Source organism: Anguilla rostrata, chromosome 2, assembly GCF_018555375.3.
Source record: "Anguilla rostrata isolate EN2019 chromosome 2, ASM1855537v3, whole genome shotgun sequence".
NCBI lineage: Eukaryota > Metazoa > Chordata > Actinopteri > Anguilliformes > Anguillidae > Anguilla > Anguilla rostrata.
Window position 1 is genome coordinate 60,716,714 of NC_057934.1, and position 20,294 is coordinate 60,737,007.

General features: G+C 45.7%; 2 protein-coding genes across 2 annotated transcripts in view; one reads left to right on the forward strand and one right to left on the reverse strand.

Moving 5' to 3' along the window:
- LOC135248590 (centriolar coiled-coil protein of 110 kDa) overlaps positions 1–6,566 on the reverse strand; it is a 16,188-nt gene extending 9,622 nt beyond the window's left edge. The window contains exons 1-2 of the mRNA XM_064323398.1: positions 6,408–6,566; positions 1,832–1,996 (exon numbers count right to left, since the gene is read on the reverse strand). Coding sequence (XP_064179468.1) covers positions 1,832–1,996; positions 6,408–6,437 — 195 coding nt within the window. The 5' untranslated portion in view covers positions 6,438–6,566. The remainder of the gene's footprint in view (positions 1–1,831; positions 1,997–6,407) is intronic.
- LOC135248591 (SUN domain-containing protein 1-like) overlaps positions 5,892–20,294 on the forward strand; it is a 36,141-nt gene continuing 21,738 nt past the window's right edge. The window contains exons 1-3 of the mRNA XM_064323399.1: positions 5,892–6,204; positions 9,804–9,852; positions 12,183–12,349. Coding sequence (XP_064179469.1) covers positions 12,201–12,349 — 149 coding nt within the window. The 5' untranslated portion in view covers positions 5,892–6,204; positions 9,804–9,852; positions 12,183–12,200. The remainder of the gene's footprint in view (positions 6,205–9,803; positions 9,853–12,182; positions 12,350–20,294) is intronic.

The window sequence follows — 20,294 nt, forward strand, 5'->3', positions numbered from 1 at the left end:
TCAATTTTTTTGTTTTGCCGTTGCCGCGTGCTGTTTTTACATTTCTGTTTACGATGGATATTCCCCCAGCAGTCACCTGAAACCCAGTAATTATCTAAAGGACAAGCCAAATGCACAGTCTCGCCCGAGGGACTCTGAAACACTAGCGCGAACGAACATCTCCATACAGCACACACCCCCCGCCATGTGTGTGTGTGTGTGTGCAAACCCCCCCTCTCCATCCACCCCACGCCCCCAAACACCCCCCCCCCCCCCCGTCCCCGTCCCCGTCGCCCCCCCGCCCCCCGTCCCCTGTCCCCCACCTCACTGGAAGTTTCCACAGTGACCTGCGGGACTGGAGGAGTGCTCTGTGACTTGCACTCCTCAACAGAAGCCCTCCCGAGACAGAGCGCAGGATGAAAATAAACGAATAAACACTCACAGTCTCTCTCTCTCTCCCTCCCTCCCTCCCTCTCAAAAATGTCCTCACAATGTTAGTGGAATGTTTTGTCAATGTAATAACACTGCCACTACATAAGCAGCATGGCAGTTAGCACACGCTACTTCATTATTTTAATCTCTTTATATTCCCCTAAAGTGTGATGGGAACAGACTACCTGTTATGTAAATAATATCACTATGATACCAGACTTTTAAAATGAGCTCGGACTTTACGAAAGCACATTATTCAGGGCTGATTGGCCTCGTTCTCAGATTCCAAGCCCTCGGCAAGGACACAAAACAGCTCGTCTCATCAGGAGAGGTGTGGATCAAACCCAAGTTTTAAAATCAGAGCTTTTACAAGCATGTTTTACTGAACACACCGTACGCATTGAATCATGCTACATTTTGGCTCAATACTTTTAGCATTTATGCACGGTCAATGATTATTTTGAAACCTGACTGCTTAGGGAAAAGGAGACAAACACAAACCGAATATTCAACGTTCATCCAATAATGAAAATCCAATAATGGAATCACGCAAACCACTCTGCACTTCTGACTGCTGAACTTTATACTTACAATACATATTTTTGTACTAATTTTAGTTGCCATGTAGGTAAAAAATCCCTACATTCAAAAAAAACAATAACAAAATTGTAAGTCAGAAGTCTCCACGTTCTGTACACAATGTACACAATGAGGAAAATAAGCCAAATGAAGTAACAGTTTGATATCAATGCTTATTCTTACCAATGAGAATAGAACAACAGAACAAGAGGTGAAATTTATCAACACATAAATTACCTTTTCCATGTTTTCGCTGGTTCTCCACAGCTGAACACGGTTTCAGTGTTGCAACGCTCAAGTCAGCCGGTTATGCGTTCAGTGAGACACGCTGTTGGGTGTGTGTGTGTGCTCATCTGTGGACTACAGCGTGCTTTCACAACTTACTACTGCTGCCGTGTAAACAATAACTACCCCACTGTGCGCTGCAGGCAGTTACCATGCAACAGCGCATTTACAAAACAAAACCACTGAAGAGATCCAGACACGTACGCGAATGCGCACGCATGTACACGCACACACACACTTACAAAATAGGATTATGGCAGATTCAATAACGACCACTGAATGGTGGTACACCCTGTACTACAGTCTTACTCACTGAAGTTCTGTGAGATCATTAACTCTTATTTACCTGTTACTGCCACTAACAGCCTCAATGTGACTGAGGCTCAACATCAACAGAAGGGATGTATGTGTGTAATGACACTGAAGTAAAATAAATAACAATCCAACACAAAACCATAGACATGGAAAGTGAATTAGGCCTTGAACACCGGCACAAAATTCTCAGGATGTTTTCGAACCTGCGCTGTACTGCAGCCTCCACCTCAGTGCTACTCACCAGAGGTGCGAGCACAGCCCTTCCGTGGAACCTGATGATGGACAGCGCCTCCTGCTGGACGGAGGACCTGCCGCACGCCGCCGCCTCACTCTTGGTCTGGAGCCGGACCAGACTGCGGGAGCAGAACTCGTCATAGCCCTCCATGTGCATCCCGGCCCCGGCACGCTACTCAACACAAAGACACGGAAACACAATGCATGGGACTAGTCATTGACAACTTTCTCACAGCCAGAGAGACACATGGGGCGTGTTTATGTGCAAAGCTCAGCGCTGAACAGCAGGACTGTCAGTGAGTCCTGTGTATGAGTCAATAAGAGAGTAGGATCCTCTGTCTCTTACTTTAACACACACAATGCTGCTTTGCTTCAGTAGGAGGACATGGAATATGTTTACTGGCAGCAAGTTTTCCTCCGGTGGGAAACAAAGCATTGAGTCATATTTCAGGGAAATAACACCCCACTGGGAAGGTTCGTCATCCCCTCCAACACCAATCCACCCCCCTCAAGAGATGCAGTCACTGATCATCATCCTCCCAATGGGGAAGCATTGAAAACAACCACAAAACACACACACACACAACACACCTGACAGCAGAGGTGTGGGAGAATAGTAGGACATGCAGGGCTGATCGGTTGGGTGACTCCAGCGCACCATCTACCGGGGAAAATATCCTCAGCTGTGCCACGCTTTTACGTTAATTTGACTTAAGCGGTCACGTACTACAGTACGACCTGTTTTTTCAAATGCCATTTATTTTCAGTTCTGGCTAGAGATGTTGAACTCTCAGCAGAACTTGATCGTAGTTTTTAACAGTAAAAAAATAACTGTCACTTGTCAACAAAAGAACATAACGTGTAGTTAGGCTTAGAAATCTAGAAAATTAAATATTTTCGGTAACGTTATAGTAGCTTTCTAGCTAAAGATTTTTAGAATTGTGTAGCCAGAACAGAGCCATCTAGCTAATGTTACAGATAATTAGCTAGCTAGACTGGGCGATATCATCTGGCGCAACGACATTTCTCGTACAGTCAGCCAGCTGTCAAGTTAGCACTGCACAGCTGAACTGTTATTTACCGTTGCCATGGTATCAATATTTATTCAGCGAATCGGTCAGTTGAACTAGCACAGTGTAATCACGTTTGGCTGGCAAACAATCGTTCAACCGATAACCATCATCCATCTTAACGTACATTAATGGTAACGTGAGTTATCGTGACCAAGCGTTGCCATCTATCTATAGGTAACCAACCAGCTTTCTAGCCAACGTTATTGGCTATTTCACAAAAAAACTTGAACTTTATACCGAACATATTAGCTAGGTAGGTTACATCTATTTACCCATCTTAAGTTCAGTGAAATTGTCTTTAGAAAACATCTTGATCTGAACTTAGACTAACTAGCCAGCTTGATAAACACTTTATTTCAAAACCGCAAGGGTAGCTACCAGAAAAAAGGTTTAAATTGAAAGCGCGATAATAACTTAGACTATCGTTTTGACAGCTACAATGACAGATCACAGTCTATGATAGCTAGTAAGCTACCTTCGTTAGAAGAAGAGCTGTAGGCGTTCACCGACTACGTTACTGCATGACTAACTTTGCTTTCCTGCAATGAAAGCGCTGATGAACAGAACTGGACTTACCTCAGCGTTGCGGTATCCACGTACACACTGATACCTATAAATCCTGCACTCCTTCGCAGGGAGCTGTGGCTAGAAATACGAATTATGACGGGAGCTCAGCATTTTATCAACTGTATTTAATCCGCTCAATTATGTCTCCCGCCTCTCGCACCACTCTTCACCATTTTCCGGCGGCAATAGCGCCTCATAGCAACCAGCTCCGCCCACATTAGTAGGGCGCGCGTCTTATCCACTGAACTCTATGATGCTCTCCGGTCGTAAGCAGTGTTCGGATTTTGGGGGGTCAGAGGTCATGTTATTTGTTGATGTAGATTTCGTATTACATTTGATGACAATGTAACGTTACTAAATCACATCGCTATTTTCACAGCTAACGCTAGCTACCGGACCATGTCCAGAAAGGCAACATTAGTTTAGACAACGTTGCGCACAGCATCCATCTCTCATATCAGGTAACGTTGCGTTAGGTAGCTAGCTGATCCTGAGTGTTCTTTTCTTTCTTTGCTTATTGTAAAATTAGAAATGTTAATTTTAAAAAATAATAATAAAACAGGCAGGATCTGCGCGATCTGCACACAGTGCCAAATGCAGGATAGGCGGCCCCAACCACAATTGCAGTTTCATTTTAACAAGCTGTTATTTCTTATGTTTTTCACGTTTAAAAGGATTATTAACCCCCTGAAGCCACATTTGTGTCAAAAATAGCCATGCATGCCATGAAGGATAAAATCCCCATGTTCATACTGTGCTATATTGCAAACGACTACAAAGAAAGTTTTTTTTTTTTTGGATCGAATGAATGAGTGAGGTTAATCAATAGGCGCCCAGTTAGTTGATGAACACGTGTTTAATATCTTTCATATTTTTCCCCATAAATTTATAAACACAATGCAGGTTTGCCTCATTATCATTTGCTTTGTCTTTGAATTTTCCTTTATCATCCAGGTGGTTTGTTTTAGTGACCAGGTATCCATACGTTCACCAGTTAGGGGCTTAACCTACTGATTCACCTCAGTCTTTAATTTGATCAGTGAAAAATATTTGACCTCTTTTTCATGTAATTGCTTGCAATATAGCACGATAAGCAACAAGAACTGTATTCTTTGTGGTATGCACACCAATTTCTGACAACGTGGCAAATAATACTTCTAAACACAAAAAGCCTAATAAAAAGACCTAAAAAACATCTTGTTAAACTTCTGGGAGTGCAATTTTGGTTGGAACAAAAACCAGCATACACATGACTGAGTTTGGGAACCACTGTCTTACCTTGTGGGATTTCTCTTGGGGGTCAATAAAAGACTTGCCTCAAATTGGAGTGCACGTTCATATAATGAAAGATATCGCATATTTGTTGCAAACTAAGCTAATTAAGAAAAATGTGTATGTCTTTTTGGGTGAACGGACACAAACGACTCTCCTTAAAAATGCTTTGTCAATTCACTTTACTCTAAAACGATGTAAGGCCAATGAGTATCTCAAACAAAATAGGACAGTAAAATTTCAATCGGGATGAAGAATATTGAAATGCACCAAGGCAAAGGCTTATTTTAGTTAAATCAAAAGCATCCACAGTAGGCTACTCTTCCACAGATTTCTGAGATAAGCAGTAGCAGAGTGGGAGAGTACGATGCTGACAACAACACTAAGCAATTCCCCAAACAGAGGATTCATGTGAATTATGCTAGCTGGTATTTATGATGAAGATCTCAACATCATTTTGCAATACATACATATGAAGTAGACTTAATTAGATTAGGCTACTTACAACGAATAACATATGAAACAATAATAATACATCCTAGATTCTAAAAACCCTACGCTTCAAGTTATTTCGAAATGAAAAAAAAATCATGTGAACTCAAGAAGCCGTATGTATGGACGGCACATTCTTTTCACAGTTCGTGACAAGTGTTGCACGCACATGGCCACGAGGTGGAGCGCTTGTAACACTATTCAAAGAAGTGATACTCCCACGTGACATTGACAGGTGTCAAGAAGTCTGGGGACCTTGAAAACACAAGAAACACGTGCTCCCCAGGCCATTAACTCGATAGTCCCATTACAAATTAAATGCTTCGTTAACAAAAAAATGCAAAAAAAAAAAAAAAAAAGACTGATTCTTGGAAAAAATCCTCACACAGATAAACTGTAGAATTAATCTGTCATCTTCTGATTTGACATGCTTGCAGTTTTTTTTGATCATCTTTAATAGCTCTATGCACTTCACAGCACAGCATCGTACGCAGTTAAAATGTTGTATGTATATTAAAACGTTACAAAAGGTTATTCATTGTAAAACGCTTCAGATTTCTGGCTATCTTTACACTAACAATTACCTTCGTACGAAAACCCATAGACATATATACATGTGTCTATGCGAAAACCAACCGTGGCAGTGGATATGACAGTTACACGTGTTTCCGGTTTGCTGACGTAATTTACCACTGACCAAAGAACATCGAAGACAGTTTAGCGTTGGCTCGATTAGCCACAGTTTGGACATTTTCCCAAAATTCAAACGTGCCATTATATTGGCTCAATTCTTTAGAAGAATTCGTGTTCAGAAGTGGACGTATTTAGCTGTAACGAAGATACAACGCTGAACGTCGACTTTAGGTGCGTCATATTTAGCCTGCAATCAAAGGGATTTTTTTTTCTCTTCAGCAACTTTGCCGACACTGACCATCTCATCGTGCCTCAGCATTCACTTCTGTGAAGGGTACACACGGTAAATGATTCAACTAGCTTTCTATTTAACTAGGTAGCACGCATGCTAAGTACCTGCATGTACCTGTCGAAGCTACGTATCCAGCCAACCGTCTGATGTTGCTAAACCGACTATTGTTTTCATTAATGTAGTATAGTAATAGCTTGCTGTGCTAACCTTGGTTAGCTAGTAGCTACCCAGCTCAGCCAGTTATTGTTACTTACGTTGGAGTGCAATTGTACATTTTTCTTCATAGCGAGATAACGTTAGTCAACTGTGGTTAGTGTTCGCTTACATGGGTAGGGCACGTGGATCTCGTAGGCTAAATCACAATTTATGAAGCACAGTCCGATTCCAGAAAATCCAGGTTGTTTTTATCGCACCTAGCTACATTGTATAATCGTTAGCAAGTTAGATAATTTGCTAACAAGCTAATAACGTTATTTGAACTTGAAGTTTCGCGGGAGCCCAACCAACACTATTGGTTGAAAGATTAGTCAATCATCGTTAAATGATGTTATGATTGGTGCTTACAGAAATCGTTTATCCTTTTGCAGCGTAATCAGTTCACAGAGTGTGTCGACCCCATCCATGGCATGGTTGACCCCGTCAGAATGCATAGGTGGCTGGTCAAGTCTAGTGAGAAAGATAATATACCGACGATGAACATTTTGTGCAGTTTACATTGTAGATAGTCACGTGTAATTTGCTGGCTATGGTGGAAAGATTGGCCATAACGATTAAAGTTAATAGTTGTCAACATGCATTCTGTAATTGCATTCTAGGGGTAGCCGATATTCGGTAGCCTTTACAAATTGAAACGTCTTATCAAATCATAATTTTTTTTAAATTAACGAGTACATTAATTTCTGAAATCTAAAGCATGTGTTCAGTCTAAGCCCGTTTAAATAATCTTAGGTTCAGATTCAGAATGAAGGCTGCTTTCTTCTGCTGCTACTTTGGTTATGACCCTTGTCAGTGATTATATAGCATGTGTTACCAATTGAAAATTATTAATGTATACTTTTTAAGTTGACCTACATAGAAAGGGGGTTGTAGTTACGCATTATAACAGTAGGTGCGTAACTGAAATGGGTATTCTATACACGTATGTTTCCACGTATGAGTTTGATTTATGGAATGACAAACCTTCATCTGAATGGCTTCACGTTAACACGTTGCGTGCCATGTTTCCCTTGGTGAGTAATATCGCTGATATTTTTACATTTTTTTTGGAAATCCCCAACAGGAAATAACGCAAGGTTGGGTGGATGCAGATTGCAATTTTGCGTTTGACAGACTGATATTCATGTCTGTCGTTATTGTCTTGCTAAAGTTCTTAGGAATTGTTTGCTCTCTTTATTTATTAGCTGTGTGTATTACCCATTAAGCAAATTATGGTCAAAATAAGACGACCATGTATCCCCTTATATCATAACTTATAAAGTTTAAATGTTGTTTATTATTAAAATTTTAATGACGATGACCATGTAATATTTCGCAGTTCAGTTCCTGTTTTGTTCGTCCTTCAAAATCGATTTTTCGACATTTCATTTTATATGGCTACTATTTTAGCTTGTAGCCGTATTTCATTGTTTAATATATTGCTAAGAGGCTTTGTGTGTGCAAATATACATTTACATTATTGTAAATTTGTATTTGCGTTCATTCACAATTATACAAAACTGATGTCCCTTCCTGGTATTGTTAACGTCGATAAACCCTCGTTTAGGGCATCTCGGAAACTGCTGTCCTCCTGGGATTTTCACACACTACAGAGAATGGTACCATAAACAAAAAACATGCAGTGAGCTGAAGTTCTGTGGCCAAAAGGACAATTGAAGATTGAAATAATGTTGCCTGGTTTATCAAATCCTGATTTCTACTGTAACATGTGTCAATGGTGCAGGCTGCTGCTGGTGGTGTAATGGTGTGGGGAATGTTTTCTTGGCACACATAATATCAACTGAGCATCCTTTGAATGACACAGCATACCTAAATATTGTTGCTGACCACGTGCCTCCCTTCATGGCCACAGTCTACCCTTTTTCAAATGGATACTTCCAGCAGGACACTGCACCGTGTTTCAAAACACGCCTCATCTCATGCTGGTTCCACAAACATGACAGTGACTTCAGTTTACTCCGATAGCCTGCACAGTTCCCAAATCTCAACCCAATAGAGCACTGTTGGGATGAGGTGGCACAGGAGGTTCACAGCATGAATGTGTGACCCAACTGAGTTATGCTATTGAGTTATGAGCTATTGAGCATGTAGCCAAATCCCTAAGGAATGTTTACAGCATCTTGCTGAGTCCATGTTTCAAACAATTCAGGGTGTTCTGGAATCAAAAAGCGCAAACGATAATTGATAGGTGTGCCTAATAAAGTGGCCACTGAATGTATACTGGGCATTTAAGGCAAGCAAATTATGTAACCACTGTTTAGATTTCAATTGGGTTAATACAATGTTTTTTTGTTTTTCTTCAGTGCATAAATCCTAAGATAACTTAAGGCTGAATGTGATGGGCAATACATGGACCATGGAGAAAGGTTTCGTGTCCGTATTTTGTAGAATATTAGTTACATTTTTCACTTGAACAACCGGCCATTTGCGCAAACATGTTCTGATGAGCCCTGATACAGCCACTGAGACTTGTTTAGTTTTTCCAGTGTGTGATTTGTGTTTTTGTGAGTACCTCTGCCTCAGGTCGAGTACCATGGTTTTATAATGACAGAATTGGAATTTATTGGTATTTTATTTGTAAACCCTTCGCCTTTTCTATTTGGTCCGTTCGACAACTGTTCTTCTATTCGATATGTCAACATTTAGCTTCAGATACAGTTAAGGGTTCATGTTTAACTTTTGACTAATGTTTACCCCTAAAAAAAGTCACTATTTGCATCGTGCAGTGTTTTTGTTTTCTTCTAAGATTCAAAATATGACGGACAGGGAGCAGTGGGTGGATCAAGTATAGCTATCCTCGGGCTTTGTTGCGTCTGAGAAGCCATTTTGGAATTTCGACAATTGTGCCTGAGAATTACGCACTGGCAAGTTGCAAACTTTTACCCTTGCTTTCCGCGAAACGCCGTTTAAGGACCCACTGGACCGACTCCAACTGCTCGGTTCCATGAAAGACGCGTCGGGATGCTGAATGAACTTGGCGGATGATATATTGTATGGCTGGTGCGCATTAAAAAGTAGTTTGCACAAGTGCAACATTGATGGACCAGCAGTATTACGGAACGGGCAAGTGTAATCGTCTAATTGAATTTTTATCGCCAACATGTCCATGCGATCTTTCTGTTCAACCTGGACACGTATTTTATAACTTAGCCTATAAAAGCTCCGTAATTCAGAATTTCTATATCGAGGAGATTCAAGTGCTTCAGTTAAATTTGACGCGCTCTGATTTGTTGGGTTTGTGAAATGCGCTCCAATTTGGGCGTTTGGGCTTTAAAATTTTTATTATTATTATTTTTTACGAAATTATATCTGCAGAAGAGACAGAACGCAAAGTACCATTGCCTAGAAGACAATACATGCACGTGTGTATATAGAACCAGCTTATTTTGTAAGTGTCTTATTCTACCGATTGAAACTGCCATTTATCGCGACAGGTTTCCCTATCACTTTCTGCGCTTGGATTTTATAAACCGTGGAACGCAGGTAAGCTGTTCTAGTTTAATTTGTGTGTTCCTTGAATGGGCACGCAGAATCTGGTTGCTGATTTGCCTGATATCGCATGCTGTGTTGATTATAGTTCCCGAAGATGAAGCTAATCCTAACCCTTAACTAATCTTCAAAAATGAGCAATTGATTAAAATAACATTTGGGAGATCTTAATGAATGTATGTCCACATTTCACCAGTACCTGGGGGCTGGTGTTTTGACGTGGTTGTGTGCAAATGTCTGTGAGCCTGAGAACAAGACTTTGTTCAGCCTGTCTCGAGCGTTTTAAGTTTATTACAGTGCCCTTTGCGGGATTCGCGCGATCGCAGCAGGTCTACGGGATAGCGCTGAATTTGTTGCCAATTAACAGTTCGACATTAATTTAAATGCTCTTCATGTGAGTTTTTTTTGTATGAGCTGCGGGCTGTGTTAAACGCATTTTTTTCAGTGCAGGGTTCGGAAGCGTGCATTTTGTTATGTGTATGGTTTAATGTGAGGCTCGTTTTTGAGAGAGTACTATGTATTTATTTAGTTGCAATGTTTGGCAGTTCAGTTCGTCTGAAGGTTGTACGATATCACCCTGTATTTCTGGTAGTATAATTTGTCTGTCCAACATTTCGTGCATTACTGGCGCCTGACTTGGGTCTCTCGTCAAAGTATCATTCAATCTTTTAGACAGGTTGTTTTTTAAAATGCTGCATGAAATCCCCGTATTTGCTCTTGTCCAGTTCTCTGAGAATGCTAGTGTTGTTGCTTAGGTTGAGAATTTAAGATGCGTTTTTTAAAATGAAAATGGAATGTTGATGGCAGCTGATTCATGGGAAGGGCGGGTGTTTAAACAAGCTGACGAGAGCCCCGAGGCCGTTATGGCACAATGCTGAAGTCCTGCCAAGATCTATGAGTCACTGTACTCCTTGTTTTCTTTAAACACGGGGTGGCAGCTTTTACAAAAGCGTATTAAGTCTTCATTTTCGAGCCATTCCGCCTGACCGTGTGTGGAAACATTGACCGTATTCACCGATGCCTGCTGCTGCTGCTGGTCCAGTAAGGAGGCCACGCTTGTGCAGGCTTCCTGTGTGCAGTGAGAGAGGCTGGCTCGCGCTGTCTCGCGCTGGCCTGCAGGTATGTCTGCGCTAAGGATACACGCACCTGACTAATCATTATGCTCCCCACCCTGCCCCGCCCGAGTTCCCTTCAGGAAGTGCTGATTTCTTTTGAAGTCAGAGACCTGCTCAAATCCTAAATTGGCATCTGTCCTGCCTTTTGACTGCTGGTATGGCAGATCAGGGTGTGTTTAGGGAGGGGGAGAGCTATTCCCTTCACTCACCTGTTAAATAGTTTAGATATAAACAGTATAGTCTCTACATAATAGGTTTGATCTGGTGCTGCGGGCTGCATCCGCTGTGACTGCAGGCTGGCTGCAGTTGGTCTGGAGATGGCGAACCCCGGCAGGTGCGCAGATGTGTCTGTGTCACCGTTGGGCTTTGGATGTTACAGGGACAGATGCAGGGTACTTGTGTAACAGTAGAGCTGAAGGGAAAAGGAGAGGAGTGTGTAGGATCATACAGGCTGACCTCACGCAGGGGGCACCCGGCCAATTTAAAGAGACAGACTGAACCTTTGTGTCAGTGCATGCATTCTGTGTGTAGGCCTGTGCATGTGCATGCGTGTGTGTATGTTATTGTGCGCATACATTGTGCGCATGCGTGTGTGTATGCATTGTGCGCATGCAGGTGTGTATGCATTGTGCGCATGCAGGTGTGTATGCATTGTGCGCATGCAGGTGTGTATGCATTGTGCGCATGCAGGTGTGTATGCATTGTGCGCATGCAGGTGTGTATGACTGCGTGCATGCAGGTGTGTATGCATTGTGCGCATGCAGGTGTGTATGACTGCGTGCATGCAGGTGTGTATGCATTGTGCGCATGCAGGTGTGTATGCATTGTGCGCATGCAGGTGTGTGCATTGTGCGCATGCAGGTGTGTATGCATTGTGCGCATGCAGGTGTGCATGCATTGTGCGCATGCAGGTGTGTATGCATTGTGCGCATGCAGGTGTGTGCATTGTGCGCATGCAGGTGTGTATGCATTGTGCGCATGCAGGTGTGTATGCATTGTGCGCATGCAGGTGTGTATGCATTGTGCGCATGCAGGTGTGTATGCATTGTGCGCATGCAGGTGTGTATGCATTGTGCGCATGCAGGTGTGTATGCATTGTGCGCATGCGTGTGTGTATGTCTGCGTGCACTGCTTCGAGTCAAAAGGCAGGTGCACAGTTGTGTCCTAAAGCCTCCCTCCCTCCCTCCCTCCCCGCCTCGGCTCTTGCAGTCTGACTGAAGCGTGACCATGGATTTCTCCCACTCCCACACCCACACACCCCCACTGCGCTCTCTGAGGAACACAGGCTTCGCCTCCTCCCACTCCCACACCTCCACCTCCACCTCCACACCCCCAACATGCGCTCTGGAGAACACGGGCTACACCTACTCCCTCAGGTGAGCATTCCACACCCCCGTCTGCAAACCTGCTATCCCAGGGTGCAGTGTGCCAGCTCTCTGCACCACACATTTAAATAGTTTACAGGAGAGCTAGCGCATTCATATATTAATGACACATTTCCCCACCTCGTGACATTCAGTACCAACCGGCGGTATTTGTGATGAATGATGCACAGTGTTCTGCCCACTCATTGAAATATTATGCTGTTTCACCATGTGCTGGTTTGTGTGAAATGCAGGTGGTATGGTGGTACTGGCTGCATATGATTTGTATTTTTCCGTCTGAAAATCACAAGCGCATGACGTCTGTCTTCTTGTGCAAACCAAAAATAGGGTGATACAATAATGTGAGAGAGTAGGGGTGAAAGAGAGATTCTCATGCTTCCATACATTGACCAGTGTCCTTGTACAGGAGGTAAATGCAGAGCTATTCCAGGTATGCAAAAAATGCTAGCCTTTGGGGGGGTTTTTGTTATTGGGAAATTGGTCTGGTACATGTAGAGGTGTGTGTGTGTGTGTGTGTGTAAGGAGAGTGGGTTGCCAGTCATCGAGTCACTGAGCCCGTTTGAGCGGAGAAATCACTCCTCTTTCTCAGGAGTGTTTGAATATGGCAGGGCTGCATGTGTGTTTTTAAACGGTTGAGCAGCTGCTCCTGTAGCACAGACCATGTTCCTGTTTCCCTTCTCTGCACCTGGGTCTGAACGCTGTGACTCTGCTCCTGTCAGGAGCTCTCTGTGTGCACGGGGCGGAGCCTCCCGCTGGTGGGACGCGAGGTCACACTCTGGCCCGCGAGTCATTTGGGGGGCGCGTACCAATGCGCTGGATTTAGCCCTGGACTGTAGGAAAATATTTATGTCATCACTGTGATGTCACCCATTGTCTCTTCGTAGGCTTGATGAAAAGCACTTTGAAGTCTGGTTAGTGCAGCCTGAGACTGCACAGTAGGGACATGAAGTCCGCTCGTCCACTAAGCGTGTGAGATGCAGTGATTGCCACCGATTCCTCCACAAAATATTACCGGCTTGTACAAATAGCACAATAACTTAACAAATCCACGCATGGGGAGACATCTGACAAAGACAAATCACCTATTGCGACTACATCTTCTTGTGGGGAAAAAAAAGATGACTTCCTGTTTTGACTGTATTGTTACCATTGACGTGCACTGAAACGGGAGGCTGAAACGCCTGTACTGGAGCCAGCCGCGCTGGCGCTGGTGAGCAGCGTCTCTGAAGAAGACCAGGAAGTGAGCTTCAGAAGCGCTGCCCGGTTTTGGCCGCTTGCGTTTAACACACCCGCCTGCTGCTGGGAAAAACGGCCGCTGCCCTCAGAGAGGGGGCGGGCTGACGCGCGCTATTGGAGGAATCCCAGGGGTGAAAGGTCAGGATGCGATCGCGTGGCGGGGAGCGTGCGCAGGTTCTCCGTCTGCGAGGAGCGAGCTGAGTGACAGCCTGGTCTTGGTGCTTGTGAAAGGCAGTAAAAAAGCTCGGGAGTGAGAGTGACTTCACAGCAGTAATTTCAGCGTGTCAGTGTGATGAGCTCGTAAAACACGCCTTGTGGGTTATTTCCAGGCAGGCTAGTTGTTCTTGTGGTTATTTTGTTAAATTTTAGAAAGTGTGGACTTGCTGTGGAATTTACGGTCGTACGTCTCCTGGTCTTGTTGGACCGCTCGGCTGCAGGGTTGGCCTCCGGTCATCAGTCAGCGGGACGGTCTCTCTGACGTGTCGGAATTCCTGGGGCCCCCCCCCAGTCTCACTGCTCAGAGAGCGTCTGATTGAAATCTCAGAAACCTGTCATTCTCTCCACAGCCCTGGGTCAGTGTTTCACGCCTTCTTGGCATGTTTTACAGTAGGCCTTTGTACTTCATTATGTGTCTGTGTTCGTGCTCACGCTAACTTTGGGGTTGAGAGCCGTAGTGAGAGATGGCATCAGGCTGCAGCAGCACACGTGCCCATTTTCAACAAAAAAAAATGCATGCCCACATTTCCCAAACTGGGATACTGTTTCTCGTGTTTTTGTGTTGTGCTCATGTTGTGTTGTGCCAGAAGTCCACATGAACGAGTCTGATGGGTAGTCTGTTTGATGATGATATGCTCACTAAATTATGCCTCAGGCCACCTGGTAGCACGTAATCTCTTATTACAGTGAACTATTAAGTCACTGATTCTCCTGTTAATACTGGGCATAATCCTTGGAATGAAAATAAAGGTTGAAAATGTCTTTTTTAGAAAGGCACGGATGAGCTGAGGGTTTGTTTGTGTGGGGGGTGTGAAATCGAAATAAGTCAGAAAATCATGCATCTTAATCAGCCTCAGTGTGGGCGCTGTTCCATGGCTGGGCCTCAGCTGTGCTGTTTGGCCTCTGCTCATGTGTAAGGGTATGTTCTACATGTCATGTACTGAGTGATTGTACTCTGTCTGTCATGGCTGAATGTGCGTATGAACCAATGGTTATATCAGCATGGTGCTCTTACTGTTTGAGTGATCTGAGCTCTTTTTGAGTAGGGTAACGTTACTGTTACTGTTTGAGGGAGTGATTTGAACATGGTAACGTTACTGTTACTGTTTGAGGGAGTGATTTGAACATGGTAACATTTCTGTTACTGTTTGAGGGCTGATTTGAAAGAGGTTTGGGACTCTACAGAGTTTATACATGTTTATAATATCAGATTGCCCATGTTAATTAATGTTTGTTGCTCACAGGGGTGGTGATGCTGTGGGTAACTGCCAGCTGTGGAATTCAAAATCTGGCACCAGACCAGACTAATTAATTTCTGCACTGCTTCTCTATTTGTAATACAGAGCATTACATTACATTACAGGCATTTGGCAGACGCTCTTATCCAGAGCGACGTACAACAAAGTGTATAACCATAACCAGGAACAAGTATGACGAAAACCCTAGAGAAGAAGTACCAGTCCAAGTGCAGGGAACAACCGCATAGTTCAACTTGGACCCTGAAGGTTAAACTGATTAACACTAACACAAACGAGAACAGCAACAACGCAGTCTGTGGAAAAATACAAGCAATAGTTAAGACGGGTGCATTAACTAAGTCACCTACGAAACAGCTACCTAGTTACAACCCTAAGCTTACAGTCATTTAAGAGATTACAGGGAGGTAATGGCTGCTTGATTGCTCCTGTTGGACTGGTTAATGGGGTCATTGGGCATCTGGTCCGAAGTCGTAATGGAGCTGCTAGCTGCAGCAGTGGCCGATGCAGCGGGTTAGAGCAGGCCTCCACAGTGAAGCATGAGGGGCGTGGCCACAGAGGGAGGATCGCTGCAATGAGTTAAATCAGTGTTTCTCAACCCTGGTCCTGAGGCCCCACTGCCCTGCATGTTCTAGAGGTTTCCCTGCTCCAACGCACCTGATTCAAACGAATGGGTTGTCATCAAGCTCTGCAGAAGCCTGATAACGACCCATTCATCTGAATCAGGCGTGTTGGCGCAGGGAGACATCTTAAACATGCAGGGCAGTGGGTCCCCAGGACCAGGGTTGAGAAACACTGTCCTAAATAGCACTTTCAGGGGTGTGACACATAAGATGGCCTCTCGCTGCACTGGCTGCTATGAGGAACTTGTGTGTGTGTCACTGAAGAGCAGACATACCCCCCCACCCCAGACACACACACACACACACACACACACACACACACAGGGACTGTCTGCCTTCTCTCTGGTAATACTCCATCCTGACGGGGAGGAAGTCAGCTCTGAGTATCAGTGAGGAGAACGGGGTGCGGCTGGTTTATGGGTGTCACAGGGCTGATAAGGGGTTCAGAGATACGAGCAGCGTCTCATCTGACCGAAAGCAGAACTGCTGTTCTTTTGGAGGTGGCGATAAGCGGAGATACCGCTCGCCCGCTCGCCCGCCCGCCGGTCCGTGTGGGCCGGCTCTGTTCCCACGCACACCGCCGCTCTCTCTGCGCCGGCCCGCCGCTCCCTCACATCCGCCCGTAGGGCGGCGCTGGGGCGGTTTCTACGGCAACCCCCTGCTCACCCGGCAGGCCGCAGGAGAAAGGGAGGTGGGTTTTAGAGGAATGGAGAAAACGGGGCAGGTAGAAGGGGGAAAATGGAGATATCGTCTGAGGGATAGCAGAGATCGTTGAGCTCCACTGAGCTCTTCCCCCTCTGAAACCATGCAGGTGAAGCTGAGGAGGGCCCTGTGTACTGAGCAGCTGCTGCCTGACATGATTGGTGTTCTCCCGTCCATGAGCACACAGAGGACCTTATACAGTGCGGGGGCAGGGACCCTGCTGCTGCTCAGTGTCCACAGAAACCTTTTTTACGTGTATTTGCTTTGCAGCGAATGAATTTGTCATCTTGAGTTTGTTCAGTTTAGTCATTTACAGGCACGGCAGTCAGAGCCGATGAGTGAAGGATGACAGGGCTGGATGGTGTGTAGAGTCCAGCCCCTGTGTTGTTCCTTTCTGTCTTTGTGCGACTGTGTGTGCGTGCGTGCGTGCATGCGTGCATGTTCATGTGCGGTGTGAGCCCCACACTGCACATGTGGTGCAGTGTGGGGCTGCTCCAGTGGTGTTGAAGTTGCTTCTGCTCCAGTGGTGTTGAAGTTGCTTCAGCTCTGCATGCAGACGTTTAGAGTTTGTGAAGAGTCCTTTGGGCTCTTAATTACATCAAATTAACATGGCCCACTTCATCACATTTTGTGATTAAAAAGCGCAAAAAAAAAAAAAAAATTCTTGTAAAAGTTGTTTTGGTTATCAATAGAGCTGCATCTGGGCAGAGCCCCAAGAAAGTAAAGTTAATGAAACTGTGGTAAAATAAAAGCTGTTTGGGTGAGTGTTTTTTTTAACTGCAGGGGGAAACAGATCTCACAGAGCCCAATGGAGACTCCTTCCAGTCGCTTGTTTTATCCGTCCTTGTCTTCTCAGTCCTCGCCTGACCCAAGGTCCACCATCTTTAAGGACATCCCAACTAGTTAAATCCTCCTTGAAGGAGCGAGGAGCTAGGAGGCTCCCAAAGGATGCTTGCGCAAGGAAACACCTGAGTGTAACCTTTGCAGAAGTATATTTTCAAACTGGCATTTGACTGAACAAGGATATTTCATTTGCCTGATCTGCATTTCCTTGATTCTTCCGTCAGTGCGTTCTTTGCATCCTTCGATGGGTGGAGCTGAGGAGTGAGGATCAGACCAGTAGGACCAGTAGGTTTGGAACGGGTGTAGAAGGGCGTGCTCCAGTAGGTTTAGAGTGGGTGTAGAAGGACATGCTCCAGTAGGTTTAGAGTGGGTGTAGAAGGGCGTGCTCCAGTAGGTTTAGAGTGGGTGTAGGGCGTGCTCCAGTAGGTTTAGAGTGGGTGTAGAAGGGGGTGCTCCAGTAGGTTTAGAGTGTGTGTAGAAGGGCGTGCTCCAGTAGGTTTAGAGTGGGTGTAGAAGGGCGTGCTCCAGTAGGTTTAGAGTGGGTGTAGAAGGGCGTGCTCCAGTAGGTTTAGAGTGGGTGTAGGATGTGCTCCAGTAGGTTTAGAGTGGGTGTAGAAGGACATGCTCCAGTAGGTTTGGAGTGGGTGTAGAAGGACGTGCTCCAGTAGGTTTGGAGTGGGTGTAGAAGGGCGTGTTCCAGTAGGTTTGGAGTGGGTGTAGAAGGACGTGCTCCAGTAGGTTTGGAGTGGGTGTAGAAGGGCGTGCTCCAGTAGGTTTGGAGTGGATGTAGATGGACGTGCTCCAGTAGGTTTTGGGTGGGTGTAGAAGGACATGCTCCAGTAGGTTTGGAGTGGGTGTAGAAGGACAGTAAGTTTGGAGTGGGTATAGAAGGATGTGGTCCAGTAGGTTTGGAGTGGGTGTAGAGGGACAGTAGGTTTGGAGTGGATGTGGAAGGATGAGGTCCAGTGGGTTTGGAGTGGGTGTAGAAGGATGTGGTCCAGTAGGTTTGGAGTGGATTTGGAAGCATGTTTGTAGAAGAACTGGCTTTGTTGTGCGTGAGTGGGAGGGACTATGTTGGTGTGAGACGTGTGTTGTGTAATGGAAACAGGAGAACATGGTGCACATTGTCTCTGTGTGTCTTCAGGTTTGCTGCTGAGGAGTTAGGTAGAGGCTGAGCTATTTTTGCAGTTTTCGCAGGAGGGCGTATGTGCAGATTGGAGAGCAGAACATACCGAGGGAGATTAGCGTAGTTCAAGGCTACTTAACAGCAGAGCTCAAAGTGTGTGAACGTGAGCAGATATCCGTGCTCCCTGGCAGTTTGTTGCTGGAGTGTGGGAGTGTTGCATGATGGGTTAACGAGCAGTTAGGATGTAAATTTCAAAATTAGAATTTGTGTGTGTGTGTGTTTGCACTCAAAGTTTCCTTTGAATACATTGCTGAATTTACATGTTCCATGCAGGCAAATGAGCCAGTGACTTTGGTTCTGGGAACGGCAGCAGCTCCTCTGTCTGAGGCAGTCCAGTCCTGCTGCCTTTCCCTCTTTCAGTTTCACGTGCGTGCGTGAGTGTGAGTGTGTGAGTTGAGTGTGGTGGAAGTTGGTGAGTGTGGTGTGGGGCTTGTGTGGTCGTGTGTGTGTGAATGTGTGCGCGCGTGAGTGTGTGAGTGAGTGTGTGTGTGTGAGTGAGTGTGTGTGTGAGTGCGTGCATGCGTGTGTGCGCCTGCGTGTGTGTATGTGTGTGTGCGCGCGTGTGTGTGTGGGCGTGTGTGTGTGAGTGTGTGCGCGTGCGTGTGTGTGAGTGTGGGCGCACCTGCGGCACTATGCCTTGCGCTAATGAACTCTGGGCTGAAGAGGCTCTGCTGATGCGCTGTAACGCGCCGTTTCCACGCGCCTCTCTGGCTGCGTGTCACTCTGTCTGTCTGAGGACGAGACTCCATCTGGACCAGCGTTGAGCTCCAGTGCCAAACTCGGCCCTGCTGTCACAGGGCTCCCCAACTCGGCCCTGCTGTCACAGGGCTCCCCGTGTCAGGACCCTGAGGCGCGGCTTTAGCGGGACAGTCTTGGGGACTCGTGGCGCTGGGTTAGCGGGTGGGGATGGGTGGAGCAGAGGAATGCTGGGAAAAGAATTTAATTGGCTCTGGGTGGAGACGGTAATCCCGGAGGATTAAGCAGCAGGGAGTGAGACCAGATGGTCGAGCAGAGCAGTGGGGTCCAACCACCCGGCTGCAGGGCCACCCTATACACACTGCGGGGCGTCTGAGGACAGGTCTGTACGGCTGACACCCTGTCTGTCTGTCTGTCTGTCTGTGTGTGTGTGTGTGTGTGTGTGTGTGTGTGTGTCTGTCTGTCTGTCTGTCTCCCTCCCTCTGTGTCTGTCTGTCAGTCTGTCTGTCTTCATCTGTTCCCTCCCTATGTCTTTGCTCTTCCCCTCTGTTTCTCTCTCTCTGTTTCTGTTTTGGTTTGTCATTGCTCACAGAGGTTACTTCGTTTGCTCTGGTACAAAGTGCACATAGTTCCTGTTTGTGTGCGTGCGTTTTTGTGCGTTTGAGAGAGAGGGAGGGACAGCTGTTGATCCTCCCTCTCCTGTAGGAAGTAAGCACACTGCAGTAAGCGAAGTTAAGGTGATCTGTGGCGCTCACCTGCTGGATTTGCCCTGGCGTGGTGCTGGGGATTTGCCCTGGGATGATTAATGAGGAGGGCAGTGTTCTGGAGAGCTGGGGCTGGACTGTTCTGTGCGTAGAACACCTTTACTTCGCTTCTTTTGTCTGTTTTTAGTGACTCGTTAGAATATCGTGAATTTCAGGGAGACTGCTTCAAGCTTGTGTAAGTGTGTGTGCTTGTGTGCCTGCGTGTGTGCGTGCGTGCCTGCGTGTGTGCGTGCGTGCGTGTGTGTGTGTGTGTGTGTGTGTGTGTATACAACAGGGTCAGAGTTCAGATTATTACTGTGAGGGTATTCGGACTTCTGGAATATTTCTGTGTGGGTGGGGTGGGGGGTGTGCCCGGGGGCGGGGCCAGGGTGCACAGTGGCTGTGGGAGTGGACGGTGGGCACATTTGTGAGAAC